This window comes from Pteropus alecto, unplaced genomic scaffold (genome assembly GCF_000325575.1).
Source record: "Pteropus alecto unplaced genomic scaffold, ASM32557v1 scaffold45, whole genome shotgun sequence".
NCBI lineage: Eukaryota > Metazoa > Chordata > Mammalia > Chiroptera > Pteropodidae > Pteropus > Pteropus alecto.
In genome coordinates, this window is record NW_006442491.1 from 5,968,107 (window position 1) to 5,985,313 (window position 17,207).

The 17,207-nt window shown below is 38.5% G+C and overlaps 1 protein-coding gene across 4 annotated transcripts in view; it reads left to right on the forward strand.

Annotated features, from left to right (window-relative positions):
- Window positions 1-17,207, forward strand: part of KIF16B (kinesin family member 16B) — a 278,826-nt gene that overhangs the window by 208,828 nt on the left and 52,791 nt on the right. For all 4 annotated transcript variants that reach the window (XM_025039945.1, XM_025039946.1, XM_025039944.1 and 1 more), the window contains one exon: window positions 14,378-14,467. In XM_025039945.1, coding sequence (XP_024895713.1) covers window positions 14,378-14,467 — 90 coding nt within the window. The remainder of the gene's footprint in view (window positions 1-14,377; window positions 14,468-17,207) is intronic.

Here is a 17,207-nt window from a genome sequence, read left to right on the forward strand (position 1 = left end):
TGCAGCCCTAGAGCTGGGAAGATGCTGAGCACTGAGTACTCATATCTGTCTGGTCCTCCCTAAACGGGAGAGACCCTGAAGGTGAGATGTGGTAAACTATAAAACTTCAAATTTTGATATTTTCCTTTTACCCCTGAAGGACCATGTGACAGAGACTGCGGTGCCAGGACTGGTGACACACATTAACTTAAGGCAGCAGGAGCAAACTGGTGGTGAATGATGTGTATTATTTGGCCTGAACAGATGTTGACAATTTGGAATATATTGTCAATATTTAAAACTTGAGAGATATGACATGGAAATCCAGATTTTCCAAGTTTCCGTAAAATATCAGAAAACATGGGAAGCCTGGGCTGATGTCCCCTCAAAGCGGCACTGGCTGGATGGGAGCAGTGGGTCCTCTTGGGGTGGGGCTTGAAGCTCTGCTTTACTGCAGACCTCAAAGTTCCCTGTCCCAGGAGGTCACCTGATAGAGGGATAGCGTCTAGGTTCACACAAGTTCCGATTGCATTGTACAAAAGGCTCATGGACCACATGAAGTCTCTGATCACACGGTTTATTAAATCAGTTTAGATACACACACAGAAGCCAGGAGAGGGAGGAGCAGCTGGACGGAACACACGACCTGAGCCCAGGGTCACGTCATGTCCATCTGCCCTCTCTGTGCCACTTTAACCTTTCCCACTGTGCTTAGCAAGACCAGAGTTTTGAGCAAGGGGCATGGGCTGACAGAGGGCGACCAGAGCAATACACACTTGCTCCATGGGAGCATGGCTGGCCAGTGGCCTACTGAACAGCCTCATTTTCACGTGCAGTTCTTGGGTAAAGCACACATGGAGCCAGCGTGGGACCAGGCCACTTGTCACCAAGGGTGGTCAGTAGCTGTCATAACTGTCGGCCCAGAGAGGGCATGATCATGACTTAACAATATCTGTATCTAAGTAGCATTCTTGTCTGTTCAGTCATATTTATTCTATGTTTGGCATATCTTATAAGTTACAGGCCTATATTTAGCACATCTTATGAATTCTGTTGAGTCTCACAAGCTGCTTGCTTACTCGTTATCTGTTCAGACATTCTGTGACATTTCCCTGTATTGCATAAGCTTCCAACTTACTTACTGGCTATGCTTAGCCCTTCTTATGAGCTTCATCCATCCTCTGTAGCAGGATTAAATATACTCAAATAATACGTAGACTCCTGCTATGCTCTCTGTTATCTTATAGTCATAGGACCTCAGAGTTTTGTTTCTGAGTGATCCCTGTAGGCAGTTGAGTTTGCAGACTCTTTTCAAGGAGGGACACGAACATCTATCAAGTACCTTCTTCTTCCTCCAAGATACTTTCCTAGACATTTTCACACATGTGGAAAATGTAGCAAAATGGGGGTTTTACTTGCATTTAATGAATTAGGAAATTATGAGTAACTTATTTAAGGGTACACAGCGAGTAAGTAGATCCACATACCAGAAGTCCATGTTAAATCTTAGTCTTCTGAGCCACACTGGCTCCCTCGCTTACTCATTTTAAGGCACCTTCTAAATATCACTGTTTTCTGCACTTCTTTCATGTTGTTCTAAACAGGGTGGCCATTTCCAAATCCTTGCATATTCTCAAAATTTACTGTTGTTTTTGTGTGTTTTAACTTCTTATCTTGAATTCTGGCCAAGTCACAGTCACTTTGTAAATTGGGGCTATTGTCAAGGCTTTGACAAACCTGGAGAATTTGATGGTGGATAGACCTGCCAGGAAGCATGAAGAAAATTTGTAGTTTGGGAGTTAGTTAAAGCAATCACATTTACAGAGAAATTTCTCTTTATTTGGCAGAATAAAAATAAGAGCTGTTCCAGCATATTAGATAAACTGTATACAAGTACATCTTTTAGAAGTATTCCCAACTTGATAGAATATAAATGTTCAGAAGGACATTTGTATGTCGGTATCTGAATCTATCACTGCTTTTTTGTAACTTGATAGATTATCTCCCTGCATGTGTATTAGCACAGCTGAGACAAATGGAGTGTTGCTTATGCTGTGGTCCTTTTAGATTTAAACATTCAGTTTGTGTATTACTTTTAAACATAAATAACAATTGAAATAAATAGCACTGGGACTTGAAGAATTATATTTTATCTTAAGTTTTTTTTAGGCACCCCTACCATTTCTTTGAGAACTTTGTCTTTCACTGAAAAACTTAAGAAAACATTTTTCCTTTCCCTGTCTTCACACAAAGCAACTAATCTTTTATATTGCTTTTACTTGGGCAGTTGTGTTTATCATCACAAAGTAATTGCTTCACATGTGAGAAATGATGAAGAAGAAATGAGATTAAGTCACAAACTCAGAAGAAAACCTTGTGGCCATACCTTGAATTTCCATGTCAAATTCCTTTTCTGTATAAATATATATTAATGTTTTCTCTTAATTTCAGAATTTGGGGAGTTTTACATCTCTTCCTAGAATTAATTTCTTTTCAAATAAATCACAAGATGATTTAAATTGCTATCTGTGGATACCCTGGCCTTTCACTAATGCGTAATGAAAAGCCTTTAGGAGCATGACCATACTGCCACGAGTTACTGTTTATTGAGCACCCAAGCACTCTGCTAGTTGCTTCACACTTAATTTCAGAATTTGGGGAGTTTTACATCTCTTCCTAGAATTAATTTCTTTTCAAATAAATCACAAGATGATTTAAATTGCTATCTGTGGATACCCTGGCCTTTCACTAATGCGTAATGAAAAGCCTTTAGGAGCATGACCATACTGCCACGAGTTACTGTTTATTGAGCACCCAAGCACTCTGCTAGTTGCTTCACACAGTGAGTCCATTTTACGGATGAAGAAAAACGAGGCCCGGAGGAATTGCATAATTTAGCCACAGTTACGCAGCTAATTAGGGACTATGCTAAAGCCGGGATCCAGGTCTGTCCTAATCCAGAGCTGTTTGTTATTCCATTCTCCAGTGATGACTGGTAGAGAGTTAGCATTTTGTGCTTTGCCTCTGGGTAGCTGATGATTTGAAGGGAAATTGCTTAGACAGGCATTCTCACAATTTCCCACAATTTTAAAGTAGCATAATTTTCTCTATTCCTCCTTGCTTCAAAGAGGTGTTAGAGGAAGGGTGAAGGACTTGTTAGTAATGATCTTGGATTTGAAAGGCATCTATTCATCAGAATCTTAGGGTCTTTGTACATTCTTTCAAATTTACCTTCAAACTACTATGCAAAGTAAGTATACTAAAATAAAGAGTATTATCCTTGTTTTGAAGATGCTGAAATTAAAGCATAACGAAATTGTTATTCTAGTTATTATGGAAGGCTGACATTTTGGTCAGCCGAAAGGCCCTGTATGATTTTGCATCACTTCATAGTTTTGTAGAGTATGACATAACTTGGTAGTCAACCTCTAGATTCCTTTCTTCATGGCATGCCAGATTCAGACCAAGTTCAGAAGCTACTTTCTTTACTTGTTGGTTATGCTCTACCCAGAGGGGTCTCCTGGATAATAAGGTAGAATAAGCTTATATCTGCATGGGTCTCCTGCTTTAAGGAATCTTCATTCTCCGATCTCCATACACCTCCCATCCACGTTACCAATAGACAGAGGCAGATCTAGCATTGGAACTTAGACTTCTGTCTCCTTGCCCAGTGCACTGGTTTTAAGACTGCGCTCCTCCTGCTGGGCTCAGCTTCTTCCCTCAGGTGCCATTGAGATAGAATTTGTGGAGTTAGTAGAGCTGTTGGTTCATGGAGCCCAATGCAGTGGAGGCGGGGGAGCCTGCTCAGTTTAGGAACTCCTTATGCATTTCGTGCACCTGATTCAAGTGGCAGCTACTTCATTGCCCCCTGGAACCCCTGGATGGTCACTGACACAGTCTCTTTTCCTTTATGTCCACTTGGCTGTAGACCTCAGCACTTTTTGGATTCCCCAGAAAGAAAAGTATGTAAACTTTTCTGAAGTTTCCCTAGAGGAGCCAGAGAGTGAGATACATTGCACATCTCATAGCAAATAACTGCAAATACCCCATTAGACAATTATGTTCTCCTCAAAGCATCAGCATTCCCTCTCCTCCTTCCTAGATATCTTTTGGAAGCTCCAACTGCTGCCCCCTTGTTAAATAGAGGGATTCAACTCCAGCTCACATCCTTGGCTTTTACACTCAAGCTTTCTTACCCAAAGGACCATGACATTTCTTCAGTATGTATGCAGAGAAAATGAAAACACTAATTTGAAAAGATATGTGCACGCTTTGTTTATTACAGCATTATTTACAATAGCCAAGATTTGAAAGCAACCTAGGTGTCCATTGATAGATGAATGGATAAAGAAGAAGTGGTACATATATTCAATGGAATATTACTCAGCCATAAAAAAAAAAACAATGAAATCTTGCCATTTGTGACAACATAGATGGATCTAGAGGGTATTACACTAATTGAAATAAGTCAGACAGAGAAAGACAAATGCTGTCTGATTTTCTCTGTTGACTCTAAAAGCAAAATGAACAAAACAAAAATAGACTCATAGATGCAGAAAAGAAATTGATGGTTGCCAGAAGGGAGGGGAGTGGGGAATGGGCAAAAAAAAAAAAAAAATGGGTGAAGGAGATTAAGAGGTACAAACTTCCAATTATAAAATGTCACAGGGATAGTGTGCAGCACTGGGAATATAGTCAATAATATCATAACAACTCTGTGTAGTGACAGATGGTTACTAGACTTATAGCTGTGATCGCTTCATAAGGTATATAAATGTCGAATCATTATGTTGCACACCTGAAACTAATATAATGTGTGTGTCAACTATAATTAAAAAATTAAATAATTTAAAAAACAAAAAATCTAGGGATTATGACACTAATAACCAAAAGGCTCTTAAGTTAATAGGACCCACTCTCTACAGGCAATTCAGAGATCACTGTTCGTTTCTTGCTGTGTTTTTTAGGAGTTTCACAACCTGCACTCATTCTTACCCTCCCCAAATTGTTTATCACAGTATTTCTTCTAAATCGATAGACTCCTTTCTCCAAAAGGAATTTGGTAAATGACATTTTTTCTTTCTTTGTTTTACAATTCTTTACCCTCCCCTCTAATGCCTATACTCTAAAAATTTTAAACAATTACTGTTAAGTCAGGAAAGAATTAAAATATATGTCACTCGGCTGCCCGCGTTTCACAATAGGAAGGGCATTGAAAAATGTGGAAATTTATTGAAAAGCGACTGGCCTCCCCTCCTTCCCTCTCCCCCTCCCTCCCTCCCTCCTTCCTTCCTTCTTTCTTTTTTTTTCTTTCTTATTTAACAAATATTTATTTGGTATCTGTAATATATTTTTTAAAAGCTCATAGTCTAAATATCAAGCTGTTGAGAGACAGAAAAGATGAATAAGCAGTTCATGTACTCATGGATCTGCAAAGTGGGGGTAGAGAAACATGCAGAAAAGTAGGACAGTGCAGAGGAAAGGAGGTCATTAAGGGATGATCAAGAAGACTTAACATTTTTATTTGCCTGAGAAAGATGGGTGGATTTCAGTGATTGGAGATGAGAGTGAGAGGCACAGAGGGCATTCTAGGTAATGGAAACACCAGGACAGAGGCCCAAGGGCAGACAGGTACAGATGATGTATTGGTAATAGGAAATAGTGCAGACTAAGGCCAGCCTTGGGAGGGGCTCTCAGGCAGAAGTGAATAAGGAAGATTATGTATATTGCAACAGTGTCTTTTTGAGATAGGCTGAAAAGGTAAGATGCTCAGGGAGTTGGTCTTAGGCAACCCTAATCATCTCAGTAAAATAAGATTGTTGTTCGTTAGGATTGAAAATTGTGAACATTTTGAAATACTCATCACAAAGAATGTAATTTGGAAGGATTTCCAAGAGTGACCTTGTCCAGTTAAAATTGCATGAATTTCATGCCGATGCAGTCTGCCTTTCCTGGGAGGGGTGGTGTTCTTCAAGGAGGAAAGCTCTCACTATCGGTTGCCCGATTTGGGGGATTGTTCTGATGGGGACCCACCAGAACGTCTAGGCAGCTAGGGATTTTAAGATGTTAGTGTCCCACTGGCACGAAGACTGACCTGGTGTCCAGTCTGGGCACATACGTGAGTGATTAGAAGAGAAGAAGTGAGCTAAGAGACCAGGAGAGGTTATCGGCAGTCACAGTGAAGACAAACAGTGAACGCTGGGTGAGCATGCCTAGTGGAAATCCAGAAGCACTGGTGCTGTCTGTCCTCAGAAAGATTTGGCAATCCTAGAGGTTGACCAGGGACAGGAGTAATTGAATGGCAGTCTGTGCTATCTATCAGGTATCGCTGTGATTAATGGGAGTGTTGGCTTCTTTTACCACCTTCGGTTTAGTTGCGTCTGCAACAGTTGTCTGAAGAGATTTTAATTAAACTCAATGCATTAATGCACGTTACTAAACAGATTTAAACATTTGGAAAGTATTTTGTTTCTTCAAACATGTTCATAGTTATGTTGATTCATAAGATTATGTTTTGCAAAAGTATGACAACTTTTTTTAGTATATACTAGGTTGATATAAGATCATTTCCTCCAAACTGTTACTAAATACAAGGACATTTATATTTTCGTACTTGACATAGTTTCTCCAAATGTTGTTAAAAAGTAAGTATTGTTAAAGAGGACTCTATAAGTAACTGTTTAAATGGGGGCCAGATTATTCTTTGGATAAAAACTGTTGATTTTACTCTATACACAGATAGATGTACACAGCAAATATATATTGAAGACAGATCTTAAAAATAACAATTCTTAAATCAGCAAAGTATGTATATAATATAAATTTGTGGAAAGCACTCAAATAAGAATTGTTTATAAGTAAATGCAGTTCATCTTGTGGATTTATTTATGGTGTTTAAATTGTACTTGATCATTTTATGGCCTGGAAAAGATGAATTTGTATCTGTAGAACCATTTAGTGAGAGAGAAGTGATAAAATTTGCTCCTCAAAGATAAGAAGTAGTGATGCCCGACATTCTCAACATCAAAGAAAGTAATTGAGAGTTTTGATCTGATTTATTTGTCATGACGATCCTCTCTCTATCCTCATCCCACGCCAAATTTTAATTGGGGGTAAAATAGGACTTAAACACATATTCCTCCTTTCTGTGTAGTTTTTCCAAACCTCGTATGTGCCATGTCTCCAGCTCTATGTGTGAAAGTGTCTTTGTTATAGAGAAAGGATTTGATCATTTCCTATGGAGAGATGACACCTATGGTTGCCTTGCTAGCCATTTCTGTCATGGCTAGTGATGATCTCCATTCTTCGTCATCATTGTCCTCACTTTGTTTACATGTTGATAGACAAGGGGGAGATTTAAATGTTCTATGTATAAAGTAGGAAGTTTGAGCCTTTGTAATCCTTGTATTTAACCTGAACTCAGGTTAAACTCAAGAGTGAAGAATTTGGAAATCCATCTGTTCCTCGCTATAGACTTGTGTTACAAATAATATCGAGAATGTACCATATTCTCAGTGTAGGTGAAAAAAACATACCATTGTGTGAATAATTTAATTAATATGATTCAGATGAATCTCAAAGAAACCACCAGAACAGAGTAATTGCAGCCAAGATTGCAGCAGGCCTTGTTCTCCATTTCGACTGATCTGGGCCACGCCTGGAATCCTTACCTGATTTGAAGAGCAAAATAATCTTAACTGCATCTCTCAGAAAACCACCAGCATCGAGAATAGTGCCTGACACATAGTGGTAGCCCAATAAATGTTTATTTCTACAAGAGAGTCCTCTCACTACTACCTCAATAACTGCCAAAGGCTTAAAATCTTGTAGGGTAAAGAGACATTTACACCATTAATATCAGTTATATAAATTAATTAGTATAACATTAGTTGTATAATTAATGTCCTGTGATGTATGCCCTGATCATAGTGTGAACTGCATGGTAAGGAATCATGGAGGAGAGAATGATTCTTCCAGAGGGAGGAGCTGTTGTGTGGGTGTACCTTCCGCTCCCCTCCCGGAGGCTGAACAGGTATTCTCTAGTCACAGAACAGAGTATATGACCGAGACCATTCAAAAGACTCTTCCATAAATCGACAGATGTGCCATATTTCTTTGTCGGTAACTTGCCTAAAGTGTGAGATTTTTAATCCACTGGGAGATGGGGTTAGAAAGCTAGTGTTGGATCAGCCTGGAAAAAGCCCTGAATGTCATGGGTAAGGTCTTTGGCCTTGGAGGGGGTGGGTGGGAAGGTATTGAGATGTGACCATATCTGATTTACAGCAGGATGCTCAAACTTTAACCTGCATCAGAATCCCTTGGAGGGTTTGTTAAGACATAGGTTGCTAGACCCCACCCCAGAGTTTCCGATTAAGTAAGTGTGAGTAAGACCTCAGGACTTGCGTTTTAACAAGTTCCCAAGTGAAATTGATGCTACGGGACAGGCATCACACTTTGAGAACTACCAGTTTAAACTATAGACTTCAACACTGAGGGCATAAGTCATTGAGATCTGTATGTGAGTTTATTAATGTGAATTTATTAAACTATCAAGTAAGATATAAGGCAACAAAATAAATCATTACCCAGCATGTACCAATAATGATCTTCATTGTTTAACACTTTAGAGAACTTATTATATACACAGCATTAATGGTTACAGAGAATCTGCTGCCTCTTCTTTAATGATGAGACTCCTGGAGTCACCAGGGTTACACAGTGAAAACAGAGACCCCTCTGATACCATTACTGACCTCATTCAGCACAATTAAAAAAAACAAAAAAACAAAATAAAACATGTGCACATCTTCGAATAGCCCTCTCCACATTGGGCCGTCTTTCTCTGTCTTTTCCCGGATATGCATACCTGCCATGGTAGCATCCCACATCCCAGTATAAGCACTAGGGATGATGTCAAGAAAGCAGAAGGAAGTGCATTGGATGCTTCTGTGGGCCCTCTCAGGGGTTTTATTTTCTTCTTACTGTCTTGTCATCTTGTGCCCTAATGCCCTTAATATCTACTGCCCAGAAAATCACTTAGCTGTGTCATGTCCTCCCACTGGTTTGCTTTATGCATGTTGTTAGAAAAATTGGCATTCCTTATAAGTACGAAACTCAAAGTTGTGAGGTAAGTTTAGAGCAGCCATTTCATTAATCAGAGATTTCACAAAGTAGTTTAATATTAATGAGCTGTGGAAGTGACAGAACTGCAGACTAAAGCCCCATGAGCTAGGTGTCCAGTTTACCTTATCCTAATTTGGCTCGAGGCTTTCTTGAGGGCTTTTTTCACACAGAGAGAAGAAAAAAGGCATTGCTGGTTCATTGTCAGTAAGAGCATGAGTGTATTTAAGCCCCCATCTCAGGGCTCCATATTCCAAACTCTTCTCAGAATGCCTGTGATGTGTCAAGGACTCTTCTAAGGTGCCATAAAAACCAGCTAAAAATCTCTGCTCTCCTGGAGTTTGTATTCTAGTAGGAAAGAGACAAAACAAACAAACAAACATATATAAACCCATATATAAGTAATGTTAGGTAGTAAGAAGTGTTTAGTAGGAAAATAGAGGAGTAAGTAGTGTGGAGATGGAAAAAGGGGGATGCAGTTTTCGATGGTGTATCCAGAAAAGGCTTCACTTAGAAAGTGGCTTTTGAGCAAAGACTTGAAGGAAGTGAGGGCACTAGTCTTGTGAAAAGAAGATGCCAGAAAGAGGAAAAATCACATACAAAGTCCCCGAGGCCATACTTACTATGTAGCATATTTGATGTATTCTAGATACACAAAGGACCCAGACTGAGCAAGGGAGAGAGTGGCTGGAGATGAAACCAAGAAGGAGAGAGATCACAGAGATCCTTGTAGGTTGATAAAAGAACTTGAATTTGTATCTTGGATGAGATGAAATGCTTTGGGAGGATATCCTATTGGAGCAAAGGACCAGCCTCATCTGACTTAATTTTTAACAGGACCGTTTTGACAGCCATGTTGAGAAAAAACAAACAAACAAACAAACAAAAAAAAAAAACAAAGGGAAAATTAGAGAGAGGGAACAAAAACAGAAACAAGGAGACCAAGTAGGAAGCCGTTAAAAACAATTTGAGCAAGAGATGATAGTGGTTTAGAGCAAGATGTTAACAGTGGAGATGATAAGAAGTGGTCAGATTCTCATTATTATTTGAACTTTGTCAGAAGGAATTTGCTGACTGATTGGATGAGAGGTGTGAGAGAAAAAGGAGCATCAAGGATGATGCCAAAGTTATTGGATTGAACAAATAAAAGAATGGCATTGTCGTTTATTGAGATGGGGAAGTGGGAAGGGGATTGAGTTTGGATGAGCATAATTTTGCAGAATTTAGCCAGGTTAAGTTTGAGATGCACGTTACACATCCAGGTAGGAAGACATATCAAGTAGGCCATAGGATATATGAGTCTGGGTTCAGGAGAGAAATAAGCATCTAGGGATGAGATCACCAAAAAAGTGAGTATAGATATAAAATAAAACATATTCAAGGACTAAGCCCTGGGGCACTTTGATCTTCAGAGGTCAGAGACATGAGGAGAAATCCTAGCAAAGAAAATTCAGATAAAAGAATGTAGCAACCTGGAAGCGAAATGAAAAATGTGTTACCAGGAGGATCTGTCAAATATGTCAAATCCTGCCAATAGATCAAGTAAGGTCAAGACCAAGAATTAACCAGTGGATTTAGCAACATAGGGGTTGCCGATGACCTTGTTAATAGTATTAAAGTGGTTTCAGTAGAATGCTGAGTAGATTGGAGTGGATTCAAGGGATATGGGAGGAAGGAAATTAATGACATTAAGAATAAACCCTTTCAAGAAAGAAATGGAGTGGTAGTTGGGAAGGGAGGTGTTGATGGGTGTTTAATGAAAGAAAGAATAGTTTGTTTAAATGCTATTGAGAATAATCTAGTAGAGACTGGGAATGTGTTGGTACAGGAGAGAGAAGAGAAAATTGCTTATTACAATGTCCTGCAGGCGGCAAGAGGGATGGAATTAAGTGTTTCAGAACAGGGGTTGGCCTTGCCCAGGAGCACTGATCTGTATCTCAGGCCTGGTAACAGGAAGAATGATGAAGTACAGGGCAGATAGTGACAGATGAGTAGATTTGGTTGAGAGTACTTGTGGAAATGTGTTTTTGATTGTTATTTTCTCGGTGAAATAGGAATTAAGGTTATCAGTTGAGAGTGAGGACAGGGCAAGAGACGATGAAGGCTTGAGGGGAAAGATGGAGTAAACTGTTTAGATAACTATTATCGAAGAAAATGGAAGAGCGAATGGAATTGGGAAATGTGCCATGACTGGTGGGAGGCATCTAAGCTGACTTGAAGGTAGTGATTATGACTTAAAATGAGACCAGTTCATTAGATGGTGTATTTTTCTTCAACCACATTGTGTTCAGAAGGTACAGATTGGTAAGAAGGAGACAAATTTAACCAGAGTTGTGGTTTAGCTTAGTCCTAGGGTAGAACAGAGATTTGAGGTTGAATTCAAGGGAAGAGTTATAATGATCACTATGTTTTTCAAATTGAGTGAGAAAGGAGCAAGGGCAGAGGTCAAGGAACAAGAGGTCAGGATATTAGAGGGATCATGTGTTGGTTAACAAAATTATCAAGAATGATGGCAGGAGTTCCATAGTCCCATAGTCCATTGGAGCAGATGACACTGAGCAGAACCTTAAACCTTTGAGGAATTGGGGAAGTGACTAAGGCAAATTGATACCTGCAAGAAAGGTGAGTAGAGTGGCAGGATCTGAAGGCGTGAGCTTCACAGAGAAGGGATTTTAGAAAAGGTGGAGGAGCAGTGGTTTGGAAGTTGGACTGAAGAACAAGAATGTCTGCCCACCTCCCGGCACAATGGGATGAAGAGTATTGAGAGAAAACAGTCCCTGCTTGAGAAGGCTGCACAGGAAGTGGTTCCTCAGCCAGCTTTCAGTTAGAACAAAGATGAAGGGCATGCTCCCGGAAGGCGCTGAGGATCTAAGGGATCTTGCTGATTGCCCATGAGTTCAAGAGCTACAGTGGAAGAATTTCAGGGCAAGGATGGAGAGCCAGGGGGCATTAGAATCTGGGGGATGAGGGTCACCTAACATTCTTGGGTAACTTTCTCTGGAATCCAAAGTCCCAGGATAGGATGGTCTCACCTATGAGCATCCTACGTCTTCTTATTCCCACGTCACGGGTGTGATTCCATTAATTTTCTGAACTTTCTTGGCAGGTCGGCCGCATCATGCCCACATCTGTTCCAGTTCTCTCTTTGACACCGGTGTGTGTCCAGCCAAGGAAGCATATTGCTCTGCCCTTGCCCTAAGAAAGCCATCACACCCCTGCTGATTGTGCTGGCCTTGCTCACTGTGCTCAGTGGGATCGGGTCTGTTGAGGCATGAACCAGAGAGAAAGGATCCCCAGCTTAGCTGCCAGCAGCAGCATTTCCCAAGCTTGAGTGACTTGCATAACCAGCTTTAAAAACTTACAGCTGCAGAGCACCTGTACTATTTTTACATAATAATTTTTGTAAATACACTTACCTTTTGTTCTTATAGAAATATCTTTTTAGAGGAAACTCATAAGAAACATATCAATTTAAACAATTGTGAATAATGAATACAGAGCCAGAATGATGAAAATAAAAAATGACCATCCTTATACACTCCCAAATCATCTCATTTGCCACTTTGGGAAATGAGTGAACCAGAGAATGACTAAGAGTCAAGACTCACTCTTCCTCTGAAACAACCCACATGTGTATCCTGTGTACTGATGCGTCTACTTTCCTGCTTGTCCCCTATGATTTACTTGCTGGAGAATCAGGTTGAATTATTGTGCTCAAGAAGTTTATTTCTCTAAAGTGTGGGATAAGGCTTCCCATACAGACCGATGGCTCATGCAAAGGTCCTGAGATGGAAGGAATATGTGCACTTAGGGAGTGTGGCATGAGTGAAGATACCTAGTGGAAGAGAGGCTTGAGGTGAGTTTGCTGCTGGCAGTGGTTAAAAATTAAAAAATTAGGCCTTTAAGGTTGAAAATGTGAGTCTTTTCTAAGATCAATGTGAAGCACTAGGGAGGGTCTTAAGTGGGAAGGTGAAATGATCGCATTTAAGTTTTTAAAAACTTTCCTGTCAGTTGTGCAGAGAAAAGATTGTAGGAGGTAAATATGATACAGACAACTGGGAGAGGCCCTGGCAGAGGCCACATGTGACCCGATTGTCTAGGGTTAAGATGGTGGTTATGGTGAAGGATGGATGAATAGAGCTCTAAGCAATGTTTAAGAGATAAATGGAGAGCAGGAGCTAGTGCTTGTTCTGTGGACATGGTGTGAAGAAGGGGATGGAGATGGCTTCAATGTCTGTCTGGCATAGCTTGGTGGAAGGTGGTGAAATACACTGAGGTGGAATACCAGAGAAGAACCAAGTTCTAATGAGAATATGTCGAGTTCAATTTTAGACACATTGAATTCTAGGTTCCTGTGCGACATCCAAAAAGAGATATCTCTAGGTTGGATACTTGGATCTGCAGTTCAGAAGAAAGGTGGGAACTGAGATAGGAATTTGAGACTCATTAGCCTGGCTTTTGGTGTGATTCTAAAGGCTGGCATTGTCTACCAGCTTCTGTTTGTCACTGTGACCTCAGTATGTGAGCTGTGTGTACCAGAGTTTCCACCCAGCTCATTCAACAGCAACTACAGGTGAAGGGCTGGATTGAGAATTCTTCCTCTGAAATAAAGCAAAACGTATTGTTGTGTGTTCATATTAATAATCATTGAGCTACAGAAAGATTTTTTTTCTCCTTTTCCTACCCTCCTCATTTTTCTTCTTCTTCTCCTTTCTCCTTCCTCCTCTTCCTGTCTTCTTTTCTCTGCTTTTCCACCTCTCTCTCTCTCTCTCCTAATCTTGATCTTCAAAATCAGATAAGAATGTCTTCATTAGATTCTTGCTTACATGCTTAATCTGATAATCTTATTTCCATGATTTCTTTTTCCTGTCCATATAGCTTCCTTCCCTCCTGTCTACTCCAATGGCATCTGGTGACCTGTACCAACATTTTGTATGGGCACACTGCCATGACAGAAAGGTCACCCTGTGGGATTTTCTTTGTGCAACCCAAGTTGAACGTTGAGGGATACTTTTCAAAAGTCATTAAGAGGTAACTGTCTCTCACTTTACATAGGCACGTGCTGCTTATAACCAGATTTGGGAACCAGAGGCACATGCTTAAGTAGAGAGCAATTATTATTTATAAGTCTTATTTATGCAGCTAGATTAATGTTTTCAATTCTGGAGAAATTTTGCATGCTAATCACTATTCGTTAATTTTTAAATCATTTAAAACAAATTTTAGTCACTTTTTCCTCTAATTAATGCTGATTTATTTTGATTTTTCTGGTTCATAGATTACTGTCCTAGATGAGACGTGGACTGTATTCAGGCGTTACAGTCGTTTTCGAGAAATGCATAAAACATTGAAGTTAAAGTATGCAGAGGTAAGTTATAAAATAATTATCTCCAATTAACATTTGTTTTATAAAGTAAATGAATTGATTGCATTATCAGTGTCCTTCTTTTAGGTATTAGCTTATAAGTGTTACCAAGTTTTATTTCAATTACTCACCTGTCAAAGATATCTTTTTAATTTTTATCCTTTATTTTTATTCTACATATTTTAAACATTTTCTGAACATAAGATTTGAAAGTGATAGTAAATGAATTTTTTCATAAATTTTATGATAAATTTTAAATATTTTAATCAATTTACAACTTCTCAGCAATAAATTCCTCAGTATAGATTTACCCTTTTTTTCTGTTGAAAAAGGCTACATTAATGTTTATACTTCCACTTAATGAGAAGTAAAGTCATAAAAGTTAATTTAGCATCAAACATGGAGGAGAAGTAGATGATAAGTCTGAAATTATTAGGCGCAAGTAGTCATTTCATACATCAGATCAGATATCCAGAGTGTATAGATATGTTAGTAATTTTTTTTCTTTTTTGGACAAAGACTAGTTTTTAAAATACTATTAAGCAAAAAAGAAAGAATCTTAAAATTAATGTTTATCTTCTAAGTGAATGTATTTATTATTATCATTATTTTCACTTCAACTGAAGGAAACCTTGTATACACACAGCTCTTTTGGAATTTTGGGTCAAACTAACTGAAAATCTTTCAGTAGTCACTATCTAATTAGGCTGCTTTCCCTAAGTATTGTTTTTCAGCACTATTTTTATAGTTTCTTATGGCAGTCTTAAAAGTGATTTTGTAAGACGTAGTATTTCCTTAACACTTCCATACCTTCCACCCTTTCTTATCAAATATACAATATAAGGAGAAATACCTCTTTGTAAATATAATGGTTCCTTGACATGTAAAAAATCTTGAGTCCGGGTGAATTTAAACTATCATAATAGTATTCTATTTAAAATCGAAGAAACTTCAGGTATGAATTATAGTTCAGTGTTCCCATGAGGCTTTAGTTCCAGAGTCAAGTTTGTTTCAAAGTCAAGTTTGTTTCTACAATTTACTCTTCATGTCTCAAGTTAATGTTGACAATAAAAAGTGGAAGTTTTGTGTACATATTAAATGTACAGAGCAACTTGTTTTTTAAGTGAGCTTTGTAGCTCATGAACTGCTTGGTTGTAAGTTACTATGTCAGTACTTTAATAGTGTATAGTTATTCATTATATGCAAAATTCCCACATTAATAGATGGAAAAAATAATTTACTTGAAACAAAAGCACACAAACTTTACAAGAATTTTATATGCATACATACAAACATATATGTGCATATATATGAATTATAGACATATTATTCATTCCATGATTTATTTCATATCAGTTATTTCAGTGCCGTCAGTTCCGTGCCATTCTATGTAGGCACATTTTTTAGATTCCAGTAATACAGTAGTGACAAGAGCAAAGGTGTCTTCTCTTATAAATCTTAAATTCATATGGGGACAGACTGACAATAAACAAGGAATGTATAATAATTAATTCTTAAGGAGTGTGCATGTCATGTGGCAGTTAAATGAGGTTTTATCTTATAGGAAAAATATTAATAAGATGTGATGGAGCAGAAAATGTTGGGCACTTTACTATAAGATCATTTCAGGGTGGGCTCTTTGAAGAAATAGCCTTTTAATTAATATGATGTGAGAGAATTTAAATGAGTTTGCAAAGAAATTACACACAGTACTAAATCATTGTTTTCAAACAAAACTTTAGAACAAACAGAAGCAATCTTTTTTAAAATTTTATTTTATTATTAGTTTCAGGTATACAGTACATTGGTTAGACATTGATATAGTTTATGAAACGATCTCCCTGATTGCTCTTTCTCTCCTCTGGCTCTCCACCTAGCCATTACATTATTGCCGAGTGCATTCCCCATCCCCATGACCATCTATCTGTTAACTACTAATATATTCTTCTTTAATCCTTCACCTCTTTCTCCTCTCCCCTCTGGCCGTCACCAGATTGTCCTTTATATTTGTGAGTCTGTTTTTGATTTGTTTGTTTTTTTTGTTCCTTAAATTCCACATATAAGTAAAATCATATGGTGTTTATCTTTCTCTGTCTGACTTATTTCACTCAGCATAATAACCTCTAGATCCATGCATGTCATTGTGAATGGTAGGATTTCATTTTTTTAATGGCTGAGTAATATTCCATTGTCTATATGAACACTAGCTTTTTTATCCAATTGTCTGTCGATGGGCATTTAGGTTGCTTCCATATCTTGGCTATTGTAAATTGTGCTGCCATGAACATAGGGGTGCATAGATCTTTACTAATTATTGTTTTGGTTTTCTTTGGCTAAATACCCAGACGTGCAATTGCTGGGTCAAAAGGTATATCCAGTTTTAATTTGTTGAGGAACCTACAGACTGTTTTCCACAGTGGCTGTACCAATTTGCAGTCCCACCAACAGTGTATGAAGGTTGCTTTTCCCCACATCCCCACCAATACTTCTTGTTCTTTGATTTATTGATGATAGCCATTCTGACAGGTTTGAGGTGATATTTCATTGTGGTTTTAATATGCATTTCTCTGATGATTAGTGACCTTGAGCATCTTTTCATATGTTTATTGGGCATCTCTATCAGAAGCAATTTTTAAACAAAATTTACCAAAGGTTAACAATGGTGTGAACCTGTAAATTGAAGAGGTTGTCTGGTACCAGGCAAAAATAATGAACAGAGATAATCACATGTGTAAAATTCTTT